This window comes from Loxodonta africana, chromosome 8, assembly GCF_030014295.1.
Source record: "Loxodonta africana isolate mLoxAfr1 chromosome 8, mLoxAfr1.hap2, whole genome shotgun sequence".
NCBI lineage: Eukaryota > Metazoa > Chordata > Mammalia > Proboscidea > Elephantidae > Loxodonta > Loxodonta africana.
Window position 1 is genome coordinate 19,013,365 of NC_087349.1, and position 23,421 is coordinate 19,036,785.

Here is a 23,421-nt window from a genome sequence, read left to right on the forward strand (position 1 = left end):
GTCCTTTATATCTTTAATGATTTTGTCTTGTTCTATCAGTTATTGGATGGGTATAGACATCTCCAGCTATTTTTGTTAAGTGATCTATTTTTCCTGTCCATTCTGTCAGGTTTTACTTTATGTATTTTGAGGCTCTGTTATTAAGTGTGTATATATTTATAATTATTATATTTTCCTGAGAGATTGACCCCTTTATCATTATGAAATATCTTTGTTTCTAGTTAGTGATATTTTTTCTTAAATTCCATTTTGTTTGATATTAATATAGCCACTCCTGATCTCTTATTGTTTGTATGTCATATCTTTTTCCATGTTTTTACTTTCATCCTCTTTGTTCATTAAATTCAAGGTGTGTCTCTTGTAGACAACATGTGGTTGAATCTTGAAATCTCTGTCTTTTGGTTAGCGTGTTTAGAACATTCACATACAATTATTGATTTGGTTGAATTTCCCTTTGCTATGTTGATTTTTGTTTTCTGTGTGTCTCCTGTCTTTTTTGTACCTATTTGTGTTAAATGCATATTTTTAGTGTATCCTTTTAATTCCTGTGTTGATACTTGAACTTTTTTTTTTCTTAGTTGTTGTCCTAGGATCAGAATATGTATTTTGCTTATCAAAATATACCTCAGATTAATACTAACTTAATTTCAACAAAATATAGAATCTTTGTTTCAGTATAGTTCCATTTCTTCCCCCCCTTGTGCTATTATTGTCAATATATTACATCTTTATATGTTATAAACCCAACAATATAATTATTATTATTTTTTTCAATCTTATGCCCTTTAAAGTAGTTGAGAAATGAAAAAGATACCTATAGAGTCTAATATTAACTCACATATTTACCGTTTCTGTTGCTCTTTATGCCCTATGGATTCATGTCACCATATGGAGTCAACGTTTCAATCTAAATGACTTCCTTTAGTATTTTTTGTTAAGGCATATCTCTTGGCAATTCAGTCTTTGCTTGTCTGGGAATATATTTAACCTTCATTTTTGAAGGATCCTTTTGCTGGATATAGAATTCTTGGCTGACAGTCTTTTTCTTTCAGCATTTTGAATATGGCATTCTACTGCCATCTGGCCTCCATTGTTTCATGTGACACGTCACCCATAAATTGTATTGATGCTGTCCTGTACAGTGTGATGAATAGTTTGCCTCTTGTTGCTTTTGAGATTTTCTTTTTGTCTTATGCTTTTACCAGTTTGAGTATGATATGTCTATGTGTGGATTTCTTTTTATTTATTTTTCTTCAGATTTGTCGAACTTACTGCATGTCTAGATTAATGTTTTTCATCAAATTTGGGAGGGTTTGGCCATTATTTCTTCAAATTGACTTTTTGCTCCATTGTCCCTCTCTTTTCCTTCTGGGACTTCAGCTATGCAAATGTTGATACACTTGATGGTGTCTCAAAGGTCTCTCAGGCTCTGTTCATTTTTATTTGTCCTTTTTTTATTTCTCAGCTGGATATCTCAGTTAACCTTTGTACAGGTTTGCTGTTCTTTCTTATCTGAGCTCAAATCTGCTACTGAATTCCTTTAGTGAATTTTTCATTTCAGTTGTTGATCGCACTTTCCAACTCCCAAATCTCTATTTGGTTCCTTAAAAAAACAAAAAATCATTTCTGCCACTTTATTGATATTCTCTTTTTTGGTGATACGTCATTGTCATACATTTATTTAATTTTCTAGCTTCCTTTTGTTCTTTGAACATTTTTATAAATAGCTCATTTAAAATGTTTGTCTAATAATTTCAACATCTGGGTTTCCTGTATATGGGCCATTCTTTTGTATTTCACTGCATGTCTCATAATTGTTTTGTCAAAAACTGGACATTTTAAATAATATAATATGGGAACTTCTGTAAAGTCTGTATTCTTTGTTGTGTGTTGCCACTGGAATCTCTGGTTAGCCAAGTGGTCAGAAAATGCTTAGACATATTTCCTTAAATGCTTTAAACCAGTCAGTCTCCTACGTTTTGCCAAAGGGCTCTGTGTATGTTGGTGCACACTTTCCATCCTTGAGCAGTTTATAACTCTGGAAGTTCTCTTGAACAATGCTGGTCTACAACAGCACTGTCCGATAGAAACATAATGTGAGCCACATATATAATTTTAAATTTGTAGTAGCCACATTAAAAAATGTTTTAAAGGTGAAATTAATTCTAACAATATATTTTATTTAACCTAATATATCTAAAATGTCATTTTGACATATAACCAGTTTCAAAATTATTAGAGACTAGTCCTTCACTTCCTACCTGTGCAGAGCCTCAAAGTCAAGCAGAGATGAGAGACCAGGATTCTGGCAGGTCTTTTGGGCATGTGCACAGCCCTCCACATGCCAGCCTTCTCATTGTTTTGTGGAAGAGTGGGTTTTCAGAGGTCTTTGCTCCATGATTTTGGAAGTGTCTGTGTTTTTGACCACTGAGTATACCGCTCCTGCTCTATTTGATATCTAGTAATGGCCTGTATATATTTATTGGCAGCCATGAAAGTCCACTCTTTGATTTCATTGAGAGCTGCCTGCGAAATAAACATGAGATGGTTATTTATGAAGCTGCTTCAGCTATCATCCACCTTCCTAACTGTACTGCAAGGGAGTTGGCACCTGCTGTTTCAGGTTAGTTGAGTATCTGATAGCTAGATTTCTTTATGTTGCTGTGTTTAAGTTCTGTAGGTTTGCAGGATAGGTGTTAAGACTCGTTTTTGAACCTTAGTGCTGTATGTATAATCTTTGCATTCTGATAGTTTATCTGTAGGTAGTTTGTTTTAGTTGTTCTTTACTTTTATTACTTCCTTTTCTCGTTACTATTTTCCCATATAAAACTTGTGGAAAAATTTTCACTTAGAAAACAAGTAACTTTCATGCCCTAAATTTTCTTTAATGTTTCAAAAGGCTATTTGCTGTCATAGCTCTAGATATTTAAAGTATCAATGGGTCTTTTTTTGTTTTTTTTTTTAGAAAAAAGAACAAATTTAGTTTTCTGTTAATTTGAACTTTTTATAACTAAACAAAAAGTGCCTTTTCTCTTTTTCATGACATGTTTTTCGTCTGAATTTTTGATGCTGTGATCCAATCTTATGCATATTCTGAATATGATTCTTTATGTACTGTATTTTCAACTATATGATATGTGATGAAATGAGCTACATTTACAATGTGGAATGTTTTTGTTTTTAGTTCTTCAACTTTTCTGCAGCTCTCCTAAGCCAGCCTTGAGATATGCAGCTGTGAGGACCTTGAACAAGGTAGGTGTCTCTTTCCTAACTACTGACATATATCAGTGACTGATTGCAAAATAATAAAGCATTTTGCTTTCTCTCCAAGGTTAATAGATGTGATTTATAGGTCTCACTTCTACAATACCCCACTTGTATTCATGGCCTTCGCTGTGGCCATTTTAACTATTAATTAACTGAAGATTATCATTTATTTCTGACTTCTGAGCACTTTGTACTCAAGAGCCACACATGGCTATTTCTATTTAAATTAAATAAAATTAAAAACTCAGTTCCTCAGTAACAGTAGCCACATTTCATGTGCTCATTAGCCACATGTGGTTAGTTAGTGGCTCTCAGATTGAACAATGCTGGTCTGCCACGGCACTGTCCAGTAGAAACATAATGCAAGTCACACATGAAATTTTAAATTTTGTAGTAGCCACATTAAAAAATGTTTTAAAGGTGAAATTAGTTCTAACAATGTATTTTATTTGATGTAATATATCTAAAATGTCATTTCAACACGTAATCAGTATAAAAATTATTGGAGATTTTTTGTTTTGTTTTTTTGTACCATGCCTTTGACATCCAGTGTGTATTTTATACTTACAGCATATCTCAATTTGGACTAGCCACATTTCAGATGTTCATTAGTCACATACAGCTATTGGCTATTGTATCAACAACATAAGTCTAAGTAATGCAACACAGAACCACAGAATAAATTAAATAACCATGAAAAATTTTAAATAAAAGCTTAATGTAACAGAAGACCTGTCATAGGCAGCATAATATCAGTTATAAATAGAATTTTATAACAAGTAGAAGAGAGAAAAGTTTGAAGTAGCCATGGAAGAAGCCTTTATAGACCGAGTTGAATTTTATCTTAAAGGGTTGATATAGGTCCATAATCCCTCATCTCTAACCTTGGAGCCAGGTATGTCTCAGAATTCATTTTTTTATGAATTTTGGGAAGGCAATATGGTACTGTGTTTATACTACATACTAGCCCTGTGGACTTCAGGTAGCACTGCACCACTGACACGTTCATATTTCTTTCTGTTTTTCTTTTTTAAATAACATTTTATTGTGTTTTTGGCGAAGGCTTACATGACAGTTTAGGTTCCCATTCAACAATTTCAATTTCTATACAAGTTGTTCAGTGACACTGGTTACATTCTTCACAATGTGTGAACATTCTCATGATTTCCGTTCTGGTTGTTCTGTTTCCATTAATCTAGTTCCCCTGTCCCCTTACATTCTCACGTTTGTTTTAAAGTAATTGTTGACCGTTTGGTCTTATATAGGTGATTTTTTCTTTTTAATTTTTATTGTGCTTTAAGTGAAAGTTTACAGTTCAAGTTAGTTTCTCATGCAGCAATTTATGCACATATTGTTATGTGACCCTAGTTGCTCTCCCTGTAATGTGACAGCACACTCCTTTCCACCCTGGATTTCCCATGTCCATTCAGTCAGTTCCTGTACCTTTTTGCCTTCTCATCTTTCCTCCGGACAGGAGCTGCCCATTTAGTTTCATGTATCTACTTGAGCAAAGAAGCACTGTCTTCACGAGTATCATTTTATGTCTTATAATCCAGTCTAATCTTTGTCTGAAGAGTTGGCTTCAGGAATGGTTTCAGTTCTGGGCTAACAGAGAGTCTGGGGGCCATGTCTTCCAGGGTCCCTCTAGTCTCAGTCAGACCATTAAGCCTGGTCTTTTTACTAGCATTTGAGGTCTGCATCCCACTTTTCTCCTGCTCTGTCAGGGACTCTCTGTTGTGTTTCCCGTCAGGGTGGGCATTGGTGGTAGCCAGGTACCATCTAGTTCTTCTGGTCTCAGGCTGATGAAATCTCTAGTTTATGTGGCCCTTTCTGTCTCTTGGGCTAATATTTTCCTTGTGTCTTTTGTGTTCTTCATTCTTCTTTGCTCCCAGTAAATTGGGACCAATTGATGTATCTTAGATGACCACTCACTAGCTTTTAAGACCCTAGACACCACTCTCCAAAGTGGGATGCAGAACATTTTCTTAAAAAACTTTGTTTTACCGGTTGACCTAGATGTCCCTTGAAACCATGGTTCTTAGACCTTTGCCACTGCTACTCTGTCCCTTGAAGTATTTGGTTCTATTCAGGAAATATTTTAGCTTTTGATTTAGTCCAGTTGTGCTGACTTCCCCTGTATTATGTGTTGTCCTTCCCTTCACCTAAGATAATTCTTACCTACTATCTGGTTGGTGACTACCCCTACCCCTCTCCCTCACTCCCCACCCTCATAACCATCAAAGAATGTTTTCTTCTGTGTTTAAACCTTTTCTTGAGTTCTTATGATACTGGTCCCATACAATATTTGTCCTTTTGTAACTAATTTCACTCAGGATAACCATACAATATTTGTCCTTTTGCAGCTAATTTCACTCAGAATAATGCCTTCCAAATTCATCCATGTTATGAGATGTTTCACAGATTCATCGTTGTCCTTTATCATTGTGTAGTATTCCATTATCTGAATATACCATAATTTGTTTATCCATTCATCCGTTGATGGGCACCTAGGTTGTTTCTATCTTTTTGCTATTGTGAACAGTGCTGCAGTAAACATGGGTGTGCATATATCTATTTGTGTGACGGCTCTTCTTTCTCTAGGGTATATTATTCCAAGGAGTAGGATTGCTGGATCATATGGTATCTCTATTTCCAGCTTTTTAAAGAAGCACCAATAAGTTTGCAAAGTGGTTGTACTACTTTACATTTCCACCATCAGTGTATAAGTGTTCCAGTCTCTCTACAACCTCTCCAAGGTTTATTATTTTGTGTTCTTGGGCTAATGCTAGCCTTGTTGGGATGAGATGGTATCTCATTGTAGTTTTGATTTGCATTTCTCTAATGGCTAATTATACTGAGCATTTCCTCATCTGTCTGTTAGCCTCTTGAATGTCTAATTTGATGAAGTGACTGTTCATATCCTTTGCCCATTTAAAAAAAATTTTTTATTGTGCTTTAAGTGAAAGTTTACAAATCAAGTCAGTCTCTCACACAAAAACTTTCATACACACCTTGCTACATACTCCCAATTGCTCTCCCCCTAATGAGACAATCCGCTCCCTCCCTCCGCTCTCTCGTTTCCTGTCCATTTCACCAGCTTCTAACCCCCTCTACCCTCTCATCTCCCCTCCAGGCAGGAGATGCCAACATAGTCTCAAGTGTCCACCTGATCCAGGAAGCTCACTCCTCACCAGCATCCCTCTCCATCCCATTGTCCAGACCAATCCCTGTCTGAAGAGTTGGCTTCAGGAATGATTCCTGTCCTGGGCCAACAGAAGGTCTGGGGGACATGACCACCGGAGTCCTTCTAGTCTCAGTCAGATCATTAGGTCTGGTCTTTTTATCAGAATTTGGGTCTGCATCCCACTGCTCTCCTGCTCCCTCAGGGGTTCTCTGTTGTGTTCCCTGTCAGGGCAGTCATCGGTTTTAGCTGGGCACCATCTAGTTCTTCTGGACTCAGGCTGATGTAGTCTCTGGTTCGTGTGGCCCTTTCTGTCTCTTGGGCTCGTAATTACCTTGTGTCCTTGGTGTTCTTCATTCTCCTTTACTCCAGGTGGGTTGAGACTAATTGATGAATTTTAGATGGCTGCTTACTAGCGTTTAAGGCCCCAGGCACCTCTCTCCAAGGTGGGATGCAGAATATTTTCTTAATAAATTTTATTATGCCAATTGACTTAGATGTTCCCTGAAACGATGGTCCCCAAAACCCCACCCTTGCTACGCTGGCCTTCGAAGCCTTAAGTTTATTAAGGAAACTTCTTTGCTTTTCGTTTAGTCCAAGTGTGCTGACCTCACCTGTATTGTGTGTTATCTTTCCTGTCACGTAAAGTAGTTCTTATCTACTTTCTCTTTTTTATGTAACTAGTACATACCCCTCTCCCTCCCTCCTCCCTGTCCTAACCACAAAAGAATGTTTTCTTCTCAGTTTAAACTGTTTCTCAAGTTCTTATAATAGTAGTCTTATCAATATTTGTCCTTTTGCAACTAATTTCACTCAGCATAATGCCTTCCAGGTTTCTCCATGTTATGAAATGTTTCACAGATTCATCACTCTTCTTTATCATTGTGTAGTATTCCATTGTGTGAATATAGCATAATTTATTTATCCATTCATCTGTTAATGGGCACCTTGGTTGCTTCCATCTTTTGCTACTGTAAACAGTGCTGTAGTGAACGTGGGTGTGCATATATCTATTCATGTAAAGGCTCTTACTTCTCTAGGATATTTTCCAAGGAGTGGGATTGCTGTATCGTATGGTATTTCTGTTTCTAGCTTTTTAAGGAAGCGCCAAATCGATTTCCAAAGTGGTTGTACCATTTTACATTCCCACCAGCAGTGCATAAGTGTTCCAATCTCTCCACAGCCTCTCCAACACTTATTGTTTTGTATTTTTTGGATTAATACCAGCCTCGTGGGAGTGAGATGAAATCTCATTGTAGTTTTAATCTGCATTTCTCTAATGGCTGATGATGGTGAACATATCCTCATGTATCTGTTAGCTACCTGAATGTCTTCTTTAGTGAAGTGTCTGTTCGTATCTTTTGCCCATTTTTTAATTGGGTTATTTGTCTTTTTGTAGTTGAGTTTTTGCAGTATCATGTAGATTTTAGAGATGAGGCGCTGTTATAGCTAAAAACTTTTTCCCAATCTGTAGGTGGTCTTTTTACTCTTTTGCTGAAGTCTTTGGATGAGCATAGGTGTTTGATTTTTAGGAGCTCCCAGGTATCTAGTTTTTCTTCTGCATTATTAGTAATGTTTTGTATATTGTTCATGCCATGTATTAGGGCTCCAAATGTTGTCCCTATTTTTTCTTCCATGATCTTTATCATTTTAGATTTTATATCTAGGTCTTTGGTCCATTTTGAGCTCGTTTTTGTGCAGGGAGTGAGGTATGGGTCTTGTTTCATTTTTTTGCAGATGGATATCCAGTTATGCCAGGACCATTTGTTAAAAAGACTGTCTTTTCCCCATTTAACTGTTTTGGGGCCTTTGTCAAATATCAGCTGCTCATATGTGAATGGATTTATGTCTGGATTCTCAATTCTGTTCCATTGGTCTATGTATCTGTTTTTGTACCAGTACCAGGCTATTTTGACTATGGTGGCAGTATAATAGGTTCTAAAATCAGGTAGAGTGAGGCCACCCACTTTGTTCTTTTTCAGTAATGCTTTACTTACCTGGGGCCTCTCTCCCTTCCATAGGAAGTTGGTGATTTGTTTCTCCATCTCAGTAAAGAATGTCATTGGAATTTGGATAGGAATTACATTAAATGTGTAGATCACTTTTGGTAGAATAGACATTTTTATAATGTTAAGTCTTCCTATCCATGAGCAAGGTATGTTTTTCCACTTACGTAGGTCTCTTTTGGTTTCTTGCAGAAGTGTACTGTAGTTTTCTTTGTATAAGTCTTTTACATCTCTGGTAAGATTTATTCCTAAGTATTTTATCTTCTTGGGGGCTACTGTAAATGGCATCGTTTTGGTGATTTCCTCTTTGCTGTTCTTTTTTTTAGTGTAGAGGAATCCAACTGATTTTTGTATGGTTATCTTGCATCCCGATACTCTGCTAACTCTTCTATTAATTTCATTAATTTTCTGGATGATTCCTTAGGGTTTTCTGTGTATAAGATCATGTCGTCTGCAAATAATTTTACTTTTTCCTTGCCAATCTGGATGCCCTTTATTTTTTTTATCTAGCCTAATTGCTTTGGCCAGGACCTCCAGCATAAGGTTCAATAAGAGCAGTGATAAAGGGCATCCTTGTCTGGTTCCTGATTTCAAGGGGAATGTTTTCAGGCTCTCTCGATTTAGGGTGATGTTGGCTGTTGGCTTTGTATAAATGCCCTTTGTTATGTTGAGGAATTTTCCTTCTATTCCTATTTTGCTGAAAGTTTTTATCATGAATGGATGTTGAACTTTGTCAAATGCCTTTCTGCGTGAATTGATAAAATCATGTGATTCTTATCTTTTGTTTTATTTATGTGATGGATTACATTAATTGTTTTCCTAATGTTGAACCATCCCTGTGTACCTGATATGAATCCCACTTGGTCATGGTGAATTATTGTTTTGATATGTTGTTGAATTTTATTGGCTTGAATTTTGTTGAGGATTTTTGCATCTATGTTCATGAGGGATATAGGTCTATAATTTTCTATTTTTGTGGTGTCTTTACCTGGTTTTGGTATCAGGGATATGGTGGCTTCGTGGAATGAGTTTGGTAGTATTCCATCCTTTTCTGTACTCTGAAATACCTTTAGTAGTAGTGGTGTTAACTCTTCTCTGGAAGTCTGGTAGGAATCTGCAGTGAAGCCGTCTGGACCAGGGCTTTTTTTTATTGGGAGTTTTTTGATTACCTTTTCAATCTCTTCTTTTGTTATGGGTTTATTTAGTTGTTCTACCTCTGTTTGTGTTAGTTTAGGTAGGTAGTGTGTTTCTAGGAATTCATCCATTTCTTTAGGTTTTCAAATTTGTTAGAGTATAATTTTTCGTAGTAATCTGATATGATTCTTTTAATTTCAGTTGGGTCTGTTGTAATATCGCCCATCTCATTTCTTATTCGGGTTGTTTGCCTCCTCTCCTGTTTTTCTTTTGTCAGTTTGGCCAGTGGTTTATCAATTTTGTTGATTTTTTTTTAAGAACCAGCTTTTGGTCTTGTTAATTCTTTCAATTGTTTTTCTGTTTTCTATTTCATTTAGTTAAGCTCTAATTTTTATTATTTGTTTTTGTCTGGTTCCTGAGGGTTTCTTTTTTTGCTCTCTTTTTGTTCAAGTTGTAGGGGTTGTTATTTGATTTTGGCCCTTTCTTCTTTTTGTGTGTGTGTATTTATTGATATAAATTGATCTCTGAGCACTGCTTTTGCTGTGTCCCAAAGGTTCTGATAGGAAGTGTTTTCATTCTCATTGGATTCTATGAATTTCTTTATTCCATCCTTAATGTCATCTATAACCCAGTCTTTTTTGAGCAGGGTATTGTTCAGTTTCCAAGTGTTTGATTTCTTTTCCCTTCTTTTTCTGTTATTGATTTCCACTTTTATGGCCTTATGGTCAGAGAAGATGCTTTGTAATATTTCAGTGTTTTGGATTCTGCTAAGGCTTGCTTGATGACCTAATATGTGGTCTATTCTAGAGAATGTTCCATGTGCACTAGAAAAGAAAGTATGCTTGGTTGCTGTTGGGTAGAGTGTTCTGTATATATCTATGAGGTCAGGTTGGTTGATTGTGGCATTTAGATCTTCCATGTCTTTATTGAGCTTCATTCTGGATGTCCTGTCCTTCACTGAAAGTGGTATGTTGAAGTCTCCTACTAATATTGTGGCGCTGTCTATCTCACTTTACAATGCTGATAGAGTTTGTTTTATGTATGTTTTATGCAGCCCTGTCTTTGGGTACATAAATATTTAATATGGTTATATCTTCTTGGTATATTGTCCCTTTAATCATTGTATAGTATCCTTCCGTGTACTTTATGATGGATTTAACTTTAAAGTCTATTTTGTCAGAAATTAATATTGCTACTCCTGCTCTTTTTTGATTGTTGTTTGCTTCATATATATATTTTTTCCATCCCTTGAGTTTTTGTTTGTTTGTGTCTCTAAGTCTAAGGTGTGTCTCTTGTAGCATCATATAGAAGGATCATATTTTTTAATCCGTTCTGTCACTTTATTGGTTCATTTAGTCCATTTACATTCAGTGTAATTATGGATAGGTATGAATTTACTGCTGTCACTTTGATGTCTGTTTTTGTGTGTTATTGACAGTTTCTTTTTCCTACTTAATTTTATGTGCTGAGTAGATTATCTTTGTATCTTGTCCTTTCTCGTATTTGTTGTTGTTGATTTTGTTTCTGCTGAGTCTCTATTTTTTTCTTTTGTTTCATTTTGATGAGTAGGATAGTTTGTCTCCTTTGTGGTTGCCTTATTATTTAACCTATTTTTCTAAATTTAAACCTAACTATTATTTCTTTGTACTGCCTATCTTCCTCTCCATATGGAAGATCTATGATTACATTTCTCAGCCCCTCCTTGTTGTTTTAATGTTGTCTTCTTTTATATAGCATCGCTGTTTCCCTGTTTGGAACTTTTCTTTTTTTAAAATCTTGCTTTGTCTTTTGATTTCCCTGTGTGGGTTGACTTTTGATTGCTCTGCCCAGTGAACTAGTCTTGGGTTGATACCTGATATTATTGATTTTCTAACCAAAGATCACCCTTTAGTATTTCTTGTAGTTTTGGTTTGGTTTTCACAAATTCCCTAAACTTCTCTTTTTCTGGAAATGACCTAATTTCACCTTCATATTTAAGAGACAGTTTTGCTGGATATGTGATTCCTGGCTGGCGATTTTTTTCCTTCAGTTCTTTAAATAAGTCATCCCATTGCCTTCTTGGGTGCAAGGTTTCTACCGAATTGACCTAGCTTATTCTTATTGGCCCTCCTTTGTAGGTGACTTTTTGTTTATCCCTAAAAGCAAAAAAAAAAAAAAAAAACCCAAACCCAGTGCTGTCAAGTTTATTCCGACTCATACGAACCCTATAGGACAGAGTAGAACTGCCCCATAGAGTTTCCAAGGGGCTCCTGGCAGATTCGAAGTGCTGACCCTTTGGTTAGCAGCCGTAGCACTTAACCACTGCACCACCAGGGTTTCCCATTTATCGAAGTGCTGACCCTTTGGTTAGCAGCCGTAGCACTTAACCACTGCACCACCAGGGTTTCCCGTTTATCCCTAGCTGCTCTTAAAATTCTCTATCTTTGGTTTTGGCAAGTTTGATTATAACATGTATTGGTGGCTTTCTTTTAACGTCTACCTTATGTGGAGTTTGATGAGCATCTTACATAGATATCTTCTCATCTTTCAGGATATCAGGGAAGTTTTCTGCCAACAAATCTTCAAGAATCCTCTCTGTATTTTGTTTTCCCTCCCTGTTCTGGTACTCCAATCACTCATAGGTTATTTCTCTTGATAGAGTCCCACATGACCCTTAAGATTTCTTCATTTTTTAAAATTCTTTTATCTGATTTTTCTTCAAATGTATTAGTGCCAAGTCATTTATCTTCAAGTTCAGAAATTCTGGTTTCTACTTGCTCAGTTCTGCTCCTCTGACCTTCTGTAGAGTCATCTACTTCTGTAATTTTATTGTTAATCTTCTGAATTTCTGATTGCTTTGTATGGATTTTTCCAGCTTATTAAATTTTTCATTATGTTCCTGAATAATCTTTCTAATTTCTTCAGTTGCTTTGTCTTTGCGTTCCTTGGCTTGTTCTGTTGCCTCATTTCCTTCCTGATGTCTTGAAGGGTTCTATATATTAATCTTTTGTATTCTGCCTCTGGTAATTCCAGGAATGTACTTTCATCTAGAAGATCCCTTGATTCTTTGTTTTGAGAGCTTGTTGAGGTGATCACGGTCTGTTTCTTTATGTGACTTAATATTGACTGTTGTCTTTGAGCCATCTGTAACTTATTGTATTAGCTTATGCTTGCTTACTGTGTTGTAGCTTCTTGCTTTGTTTTCTTTTGATATACACAAATGCGTTGCTTGAATGAGCTAGCTTGATTATTTTTGCCTTTTGAGCTCTGGTGTCCTGTCCCCAGCTGGCTAGAGCTGTTATCAGGTATATCAGTCTAGGAGTCCATTCACTTTTCTTTATGAATTCAGCTCAGGTTTACAGGTTATCTGATCATCAAGTATGTGGTATAGGCTCTGTCCTACAGTCTTAGAGGGGCAAGGGTGATTGGTGTATGTACCGGTATCTGGTTGCAGCAGGGGATCACACTCTGAACAAGGCAGGGGGCTGAGTACGAACCCCCGAGTGTCTCTGAGAAAAGTGCGCCCCTGTTCCCTGGAGCGTGCAGGTGGGTGGGTTCTGCAGATGGACCATGGGCACCTAATGTTTTTGGTTATAAGGACTGGGAAGTACCAGTTGTCCCTGGATCCCTATCGCAGGTGGCTAGGTGACCTGAGTAGAGCTACCAGTCCTTAGGCCCCTGATGTGGATAGGTGAGGACCCTGTTTAATAGGCAAAGCAATGTCAAACATCAAACACCCACCTCTCTACCACGCAGGTGAAACGGTTGGAGTCTGCCATCAAGGGTCTGTTCTCCTGAAATAGGCCCACTCATTTCCATGCAGAGGGGAAAGATGCTCAAAGTTCACAGATCGTTTATGCCTGGACAGGAGCCACTTCTGTCCTGAGTTCCCCTGGTTAGTGGAGCTGGCAAATTATCTTTTCCCCCAATTGCAAATTTTTTCCTTCTCCAAGGCTGGGAGGATGGCTCTAGGTGCTCAATAGTACGTATCTCAGGCCCAGGGAATTCAGTTGCTGAAGCTGGCTTGGGGGTGGGGGAGGGGGCATGGTAAAATATGTGCAAGTACTTAGCTTTTGCCGAAAGCACCATTCTTTTCTGGTTCCGGAAGTGTGAGTATGATGTGTGGCTGGCTGCTTCTCCCTGAGGAATCTGCAGGTGAACACTAGTACCAGCCCGCCGCCACCACTCCAGGAATGGTGCCTGAGGGCTCCCCGTGATTCAGGTCCGGTAACTCTTCTCTGCTTCTGAATGGTCTCTTCCTCCCCCTGCCCCTCTGTTCATTTTCTTAGCTTGCCTTTGATGCTCAGGGCTCCTAGCTTGTCATAAATATACTCGTTTCACTTGCTTTTTGGGGGTCTTTGTTGTAAAAGAGGGCTCGTCGGAAGCATATGTGTATTCTGCCATCTTGGCCCCACCTCCCCTTTGCCCATTTTTTAATTAGGTTATTTGACTTTTTGTTGTTTAGGTTTTGAAGCATCTGTGATTTTAGAGATTAGATGCTGATCGGATTTGTCATAGCCAAAAATTTTTCCCAGTCTGTGTGTTGTCTTTTGAGTCTTTTTTTGAAGTCTTTGGATGACCATAGGTGTTTGATTTTTAGGAGCTCCCAGTTATCTTGTTTCTCTTCTGGTATTTGTGCATTGTTAGTAATGTTTGGTATTCTGTTTATGCCATGTATTAGGGTCTCCTAGTGTTGTCCCTATTTTTTTCTCCTATGATGTTTATCATTTTAGAGTTTATATTTAGGTGTTTGATCAATTTTGTGTTAGTTTTTGTGCATGGTGTGAGGTATGGGTATTGTTTCATTTTGTTACAGATGGATATCCAGGTATGCCAGCACCATTTGTTAAAGAGACTGTCTTTTGCCCATTTAATGGACTTTGGGCCTTTGTCAAATATCAGCTGCTCATAGGTGGATGAATATATGTCTGGATTCTCAATTCTGTTTATTGGTCTATGTATCTGTTGTTGTACCAGTACGAGGTTGTTTTGACTAGTGTGCTGCTATAATAGATTCTAAAATCAGGTAGTGTGAGGCCTCCCACAGTGTTGTTCTTTTTCAGTAATGCTTTACTTATCTGGTGCTTCATCACTTTCCATATGAAGTTGATGATTTGTTTCTCCATCTCATTAAAAAATGCCATTGGAATTTGGATCGTGGTTGCGTTGTATCTGTAGATCACTTTGGGTAGAGTAGACATTTTCCTAATGGTGAGTCTTCCTATCCATGAGTGAGGTATGTTTTTTCACTTATGTAGGTCTCTCTTGGTTTCTTGCAGCAGCGTCTTGTAGTTTTTGTTGTATAGGTCTTTTACGTCTCTGGTTAGATTTATTCCTAAGTATTTTATCTTCTTTGGGGGCTATGGTAAATGGTGTTGATTTGGTGACTTCCTTTTTGATGTTCTCTTTGTGGGTGTAAAGGAATTCAACTGATTTTTGTATATTTACCTCATATCGTGATACTTTGCTGAAATTTTCTGTTAGTTCCAATAGCTTTCTCATGGATTCTTTGGGGGTTTTCTGTGTTTCAGATCATATCATCTGCAAATAGAGATACTTTTACTTCTTCCTTACTGATTTGGATGCCCTTTATTTCTTTTTCTAGCCTAATTGCTCTGGCTAGGACCTCCAGCACAATTTTGAGTAAGAGTGGTGATAAAGGGCATCCTTGTCTGGTTCCCGTTCTTAGGGGAAATGCTTTCAGGCTCTCTCCATTTAGGATGATGTTGGCTGTTGGCTATGGGCTTTGTATAAATGCCCTTTATTATGTTGTGGAATTTTCCTTCTATTCCTATTTTTGTTGAGAGTTTTTATCACGAATGGGTGTTGGACTTTGTCAAATGCCTTTTCTGCATCAGTTGATAAGATCATGTCATTCTTGTATTTTGTTTTATTTATGTGATTGATTACATTGATTGTTTTTCTAATATTGAATCATCCCTGCATACCTGGTATGAATCCCACTTGGTCATGGTGAATTATTTTTTTGAAATGGTTTTGAATTCTTTTGGCTAGGATTTTATCGAGAATTTTTACGTTTATCTTAATGAGGGATATTGGTCTGTAATTTTCTTTTTTAGTAGTGGTTTTGGTATCAGGGCTATGCCAGCTTCATAGAATGAGTTTGGGAGTATTCCATCCTTTTCTATGTTGTGAAATAAAGACATATCCATATTGCTGCACAAAACATATGACTGCCTTCATTAAGCGGGATAAATTAGGACTTAAATAGTTTTACATCAGTTTAGGTCACGTTATGCTGTTAAATGAATTTTGATGCCAATACTTTAGTTTACAGAGTGTGCTGGATTTCACAATTGTGGGTGAGGGATCCTGTACCAATATTGGAATAGGCAAAGAGGTGGAACATGAACAAAAGCAAGGAAGCAGGAGCATGACATGTTTTGGTGACCATAAGTAAGCCAGTTTGGCTGGAGTTGGCTTGTTAAAAACGGAAGTGTTTTCCAAGTGATAATTAACAATGTTTGCTGAGCAGTGTTTACCACACTAGCTCCCTTTTTCAGGGATCCTGATGTTTAGTGGAGTCAACACAAGGACACTACTAACTATAATGAAAAACAAGGTAATTATAGTAAAAGGCAGACTGTAATATTGTTATAAAAGTTATAGGAACCTAAGAGAGAGTGCTGTGCTATATAGTGGCAGTTAATCATTTATCAAATGGCATACATTTTACTTGAAACAATTACTTTAAGTCTGTATTGTCTCATAGAGATTAAAAAAAAAAACCACTTACCTTAATGAGTATTTTTGTTTTTGTTTATTTTTTAAAATCTGGCCTTTATCAACAGCAGTTTGCTTAACTTTTTTTTCTTGCCCTTCCACAAGGTGGCAATGAAGCATCCCTCTGCTGTTACTGCCTGCAATCTGGACTTAGAGAACTTGATCACAGACTCAAACCGAAGCATTGCTACCCTGGCCATTACTACACTCCTCAAAACAGGAAGTGAGAGCAGTGTGGACAGGCTCATGAAGCAGATATCTTCTTTTGTATCTGAAATCTCAGATGAGTTCAAGGTAAGAGTATAAATATGATCATGCTTTCTCCCAGTGTATGTCTTGCCTATTTATTTTCTTAACAGTGTTTTTTGATAAGCAGAAGTTAATTTTTATGAAGTCTAATATATCATTTTTTTCTTTTACTGTTATTGCTTTCTGTCCTTTGTCTATCGCCAAGTCACAAAGATATTCTGTCATGTTTTTTTCCTAAGTGCTTTATGGTTTTAGGTTTTACACTGAGGTCAGTGATACAACTTGAATTAATATTTGTATATTATGTGTGATAAGTTCAGTTTTTTCCATATCCAGTTGTTCCAGCATATGTGTTGAAAAGACTTCCCTTTCCTCATTGGAGTGCTTTGGCATCTTTGTCTGAAAAGCAGAGAACCATATAATTGTAGGTGTATTTCTAGCCTCTTTTTCATGTTCCTTTGATCTATTTGTCAGTCCTTATGATAGTACTACACTGTGTTGATTAATATAACTGTATGGTACTACTTAATCATCAAGTAGTGTAAGTTTTCCAACTTTCTTTTTCTTTTTCAATATTCTAGTTCCTTTGCATTTTCATATAAAATTTTGAACCAGCTTATCGATTTCTATAAAACAAAGCCTGCTAGGATTATGATTGGGATCATGTTGAATCTGTAAACCAATTCCGGGAGAACTGACATCTTAATGATATTAATTCTTCTGATTCATGAATATGGTATATCACTCCCTTTGTTTAGGTTTTCTTTAGTTTCCCTGAGCAATGTTTTGTAGCTTTTACTCTAGAGGTCTTGCATACCTTTTGTTAAATTTATATGTAGGTATTTTATGCTTTTTTATTCTTTTTTTTAGAATTTTGATTTATTTGGTGCTAGTATATAAGAAATACTTAGGTTTTTTTTCTATATTAATTTGGTTTTTTTGACCTTATTGGTTCTAGTTGTTATATACATACCTTAGGATTGTCTATTTAAACAATCATGTCATCTGCGAATAGGAACAGTTTTACTTCTTCATTTCCAGTTAAGTGCCTTTTCTTTGTTTTTCTTGCCTTATTGCAATGGCTAGAACTTCCAATACAGTGTTGAATAGAACTGGTGAGAGTATGTCAGAGATCATCAAAAGAACAATAAATTCAGCTAGAAGAATGAAAGGAGAAAGATATTATTGTTTCGTACTTATTTAATTCTAGAATATTCAAGAAGTATGACTGGCCCTAGTATATATCTAGACTTTTAAAAAACAAACTTAGCCGTGGACAGTTTGAATCTTTGCAGAACTTTGGCAGGTTATAAAGGTCATTTTTCCTGCTGTTTATAAAATAAACTGGAATGATAGGGAGAATGGTTTTGATAAGGATAATGTTTTAGAACAAGACTTGGCAAACTTTTTCTGTAAAGGGCCACATAGTAAACATTTTAGGCTTTGTGGGCCAGTAATATCTGTCTGTTGCATATTCTTATATGTTGTTTTTACAGCTCTTTAAAAATGTAGAAACCATCTTAGCTCTCACGCTGTGTAAAAATAGGCCTTCGGTTTTTAAAACTGATTTCAGTTTTAGAACATTAAAAAATATGTAGCATACCAAAGAATTGTTAGTGAAGATGTTGAGCAGTGGAAACCCTTATATACCTGTATACAACTATTTCTGAAAATAATGTGGCATCATCTAGTAAATTGAGAGATGTACAGTCTTTCAACCCAGTGATTTACTTTTGGAACCAGGATGAAATTTCAGTCATATACACTAATTTTCATGTAGTCAAATTTATCACTTTTATTTTATTGCATTTGACTTTTGAGCCATAAGAAGAAAGACTTTCCCTTTAAATTATGAAGGAATTTACTCATGTTCTCTTCTAGTTCATGTAGCTTCATTTTTTACATTTAAGTCTCTGATCCTTTGGAGTTTATTATTGTATGTGGTGTGAGAAATGACTCTAATTTTATCTTTTCCAATGGCTATCCAGTGGTCCAAAAATTTTTATTTAAAAGACCATTTTGTTCCCAGTGATTTGAGATATCATCTTTGTCATATCCTAAACTTGGGTCTATTTCTGCTTCATAAAGCATTACATTGGCATTTTTATTGGGATCACATTAGATTTATAAGTTAGGGGAGAACAGACACCTTGATTATGTTGAGACATTCTAACCAAGAAGTAGGGATGTCGTTTTATTTGTTCAAGTCTTTGTGTCTTTCAGGTATGCTTTATAATATTTCTATATCAGTTTTGAATATGCAGTTTTTTAAATGCTTATTCCTAAGTATTTTATCTTTTTATTGTTGGTGTTATAAATGGGATTTTCTCATCTGTTACATCTTCTAACTGGTTGTTATTGATGTATATGAATATTTTTGTTCTTGTATGTTAATTTTATGTCCCACTACCTTGTTGAATTATTTTATTGAGTTAGTTTTATCATTGATTCTCTAAGGGTTTCCAGGTATACTATCAATGTCATCTGTAAATGGCGTTTTCCAGTTCTTATTCCTCTAATTTTTTTTTTTCTTATCTAAATGCATCGGCTAATATCTCCATAGTATTGTTAAATGATAATGGAGATAGTGGGCATTCTTGCTTTGTTTCTGACCCTAATAGGAATGCCTCTGGAGTTTTTCATTAAATAAGATGCTGGCATTAGAACTGAAGTATATATATTTTATTATGTTAGTGAAGTATCCATCCATTCCTGTTTTCTCAAAAATTTTTATTAGGACTCTGTATTGGATTTTATCAAAGACTTTTCAACATCTATGGATATAAGTGTATGGATTTTTTTTCTTAGGCTCATTAATATGGTGAATTACATTAATTAATTTTCTAATATTGAACCATCCTTGCATTCTTGGTATAAATCCCATTTCAGCATGGTGTATCATTTTCTTGATATAGTATTGGAGTCTGTTTTGAATATTCTACTTAGAATTTTTGCATCAATATTCGTAAGTGAGTTTGGTTTGTAATTTTTTTTGGGGGGGTGAGTATATCCCATCTTTATTAGGTTTAAGGATTGTAAAAAGAGTTTTTCATAAAAAAGACTTTGAATTTTTTCCCTTCATTTTCTATGCTCTGAAACAATGTATATAGATTTGGGACCACCTGGTTGTTGGGAGACAATTCTCAATGAATCTTTTGCATTTCTGCACATCTTGCCCGTTAGGCACTAACTGCCCTCTGTTCCCAACTATCCCAGCTTTGCTCCATCTGTGTAGTGAAAGATATCTTCCAGCCCTGGAAGATAGATATAGTGTCTCCCTCTATAGGAAAGGCCAGGTTTCCTTACAGCCCTGGAAGATAGAGATAGTGCTTCCTCTGGAATGAAGGGTACACATGCTCACTCTGCAGTGTAATAAAGAGAATGCTTCCCTTCAGACCAAAGGGCTGGCATACTTACTGCCCATTATAAAACACTCAGTCTCCACAGCTCAGGGTTCTTCTCCTGTAAAGCAGCCTACTATGGGTGCAGCTATTATCTGGCCCTCGTTATATTACACTGTGGGAATTGGGGTTCAGGGAACCCACTAATAAAAAAATCTGTTGCCATCAAGTCAGTTCCAACTCAGCAACCCTATAGGACAGAGTGGAACTGTCCCATAGGGTTTCCAAGGCTATAATCTTTATGGAAGCAGACTGCCACATCTTTCTCCCATGGAATGATTGGTGGGTTTGAACTGCTGACCTTTTTGTTAGTAGCCGAGCACTTAACTGCTGCACCACCAGAGTGCCTTTGGGCTCAGGGAACAGGCCCCCAAATGCTGATACTCTGGCTGCCGCTATTGCTGTGAATAATTAATGGTGTTTCATATCTGACCCAGACTCCTATGTTTTCTGCTAGCATCCATGAAATTGTGGTAGGCAGTCGTTAGGCCATGAAATTGTTAGCTTGCAAGTAGGGTAAAAGTTCTTGACACTGGTCCCTAAAATTTTGGTCAAATTCTCCTAGAAACCATTTAGCCTAGTGTTCTTTTGTGAAATAGTTCCTCGATAACTTTCTCTGTTTCTTCTGTGAAAATCAGTCTGTTTAATCTTTTTATATTTACTGTTCACTTTAATAATTTTATGCTATTTCTTTGGGGTAGAGGGATGGGGTCTCCTGACTGAGCTTTATTTTTACATTGCCTTTTTTGTTTTCCTTTGCAGTCGCTTTGCTCTTCTTTCATGAAGAACCACTTTTGTCACTTTAGGTAACCGCAGTGCCGTCTTGTGGTAAATAAGAGGGAAAGTATGCTTAGTAGCTAAAATTGTAAAGATGAATTTTTTTCTGTTTCTTTCTCTACAGGTGGTGGTTGTACAGGCAATTAGTGCTCTCTGTCAGAAATACCCTCGGAAGCACGGTGTCATGATGACTTTCCTCTCCAACATGCTCAGAGATGATGTAGGTGGACTACTTCTTAGTCATAGGGAGTTGCGCTCAGAAATTCTCAGGACTCCCATTAAATACCATAGTATTTTAAGCAGATTTCTTTATGATCTTAGTGTGTCTCTCAAGTGCTGTGCTTAATTCTGGTTGCTCTCTTATCATCACTAAACATGCTATTGCTTTGGCTTTCCCACTTCGAGAAAAAAATACTATTGCTTCTTTCATAAAGGGTAGAAATGAAGTTTGAACACTGTAAACATAAAACTTAGAGTGTAAGCATTTCTCCAAAAAAGTATACTTAGAATGAATGGTAATTTTATCTACTTTTTTGCCAGGGAGGCTTTGAATACAAGCGGGCCATTGTGGACTGCATAATCAGCATTGTGGAGGAAAACCCAGAGAGTAAAGAATCAGGGCTAGCCCACCTTTGTGAATTCATCGAAGACTGTGAACACACTGTTCTGGCGACTAAGATTCTTCACTTGTTGGGCAAAGAGGGCCCCAGAACTCCTGTCCCCTCCAAGTACATCCGCTTTATTTTTAACAGGGTTGTCCTGGAGAACGAGGCTATCAGAGCTGGTGAGTCATTGGAACACTCATGATGATCTAATTGCTGATCTTTTGAAATGCTTACCTCAAAAAAACCCAAAAAACAAAAAACCAAACCCGTTGCAGTCGACTCAGGGGGGTGGTAATGGAAGTGGAAAATGAAGCTGCAAGGTCTATTTGTTGGTGGGATCATGGAGCATACTTAGGTCCCAGATACATAGCTCTTCTCTGCTCTCCAATTACCATCCTAATTTCTGCCTTAGACACAAAGAACTCTTGCCTTTCCGTATCATAGGAATACTATGATGGCATCACACATTTTTTTCGGAGTTATAGCCCTAAATGTGTGTATTTTTAAGTGACTTTCTAAACTGGTTTTAGGATTTTTTTTTTTTCACTTTCTCTTTAATGGTTCCTTCCCTTAGCTTACAAACTAAGTCTCTCCCATTGAAAATAGAATCCCTCTTTCGATCTTTTCTTCACCTCTCAGATAAACTTGAAGCAACCTTTACTGTACCAGGCTTTCTTCTCTGGATTTAGGGCGTTTGTACTTTTTATTCTTTCTGCCTCCAGCACTCTTTTCCTGGCTTCCTCCTCTGGCCAGCTCTTCTTGTTCTTCAAAATTTAGTTCAGGCACTAAGGTCAACTCCTTGTCTTACTTCTTGTCTACCAGTTCTATTTTAAGTTCCTTTCCTTCTCTGTACTCACACAGCGTCCTGGGTATAGTTCTACCATGGACTTCCTATGCTCTATGGTAACGATCTCTTTACTTACCTGTCTCCCCCATTAGAGTACAGCTTCTTAAGGTCAGGGACTCTGTCTTTTCTCTCTCTACCCCTAGCACCAAGCGCAATTCCTGACAAAAGGTAGGTGAACAATAAATTTTGTTGAATGAGGTGAATTTTAATAATAGCTTCTTTTTATGCTTGGGTTGGTTGTTTGAGATTAGGGCTTAAGTACCTCCAGTGTAAGAGATTTGAGGGTGGAGGATAGCTCATAAAGGAAATATATATGATTCTTTTTCCTGACTGCATGGAGGACTTTCCAATTCAGAGCCCTCTTGGGCCTGCAAAATTCTGTTTATGCATAAATGTATCAAAGAAATAAGATCAACAATGAGAGTTTACCCATACTGAATGCGGGGGAGCTTTTCTGTTTACTTTTTATGATTATTGTTTAATTTCTGAGAAACCTACATTTATGCTTCTTTATTTTATGCTTCATTACAGCTGCTGTGAGTGCTTTAGCTAAATTTGGGGCTCAGAATGAGAATCTTCTTCCAAGCATCCTTGTACTCTTACAAAGGTAAGTAAAAGAATGTGTTTTGTTGTTGTGTTTTTAAATAAATAAGAGTTCTGTATGGCTGAACAGAGAATTCTTCATCGTACTATATCACAACGCATTGCAGGGCCTAAGAGAAGAGTTGGTTTGGTAAGTCATGGGCAAATGGCATCTTTTTTCTCCTTCTAGTAATTATGTATGGTATTCATATACTAGGTATATATAAAATTTGTCTTTGAATTTATTTTGTATAATTTTGAGAAAGTGACCTAAATACATATGCCTCATTTATACAATAGGAGCTAACTCCAAAGAGATCTTGGAGCCGATCTGCTGGGGCTGCCCAGGTGATTTACTATTCAGAGTGGAAAATAGCAGCTTTCCATGGCCTCCAGGTGCTTTAATCACACACACACTCTGTGACTGCATCTTGTGATTGAAGCAGATAAATTTCAAGCCAAAGGCTGGCTGGTTTAAATAAAGAGATGACCATTTGAGTAGTAACAACACCTGGAATTTGAATGCTATTTGTCTTTTTAGTATTCTTGGAAAGTATATTATTCCCATTTCATAATTATAGAGAAGTCTAAATCTTTACCTGGACCAAGTGGTTGCAGATCCAAGAATAGATTCCAAACTACTGTTTCT

General features: G+C 36.8%; 1 protein-coding gene across 1 annotated transcript in view; it reads left to right on the forward strand.

Moving 5' to 3' along the window:
* COPG2 (COPI coat complex subunit gamma 2) overlaps nt 1-23,421 on the forward strand; it is a 524,466-nt gene that overhangs the window by 126,983 nt on the left and 374,062 nt on the right. Inside the window, exons 10-15 of the mRNA XM_064289731.1 lie at nt 2,490-2,623; nt 3,185-3,252; nt 16,417-16,605; nt 20,863-20,958; nt 21,279-21,522; nt 22,722-22,797. Of these exons, the coding sequence (XP_064145801.1) occupies nt 2,490-2,623; nt 3,185-3,252; nt 16,417-16,605; nt 20,863-20,958; nt 21,279-21,522; nt 22,722-22,797 (807 nt within the window). The remainder of the gene's footprint in view (nt 1-2,489; nt 2,624-3,184; nt 3,253-16,416; nt 16,606-20,862; nt 20,959-21,278; nt 21,523-22,721; nt 22,798-23,421) is intronic.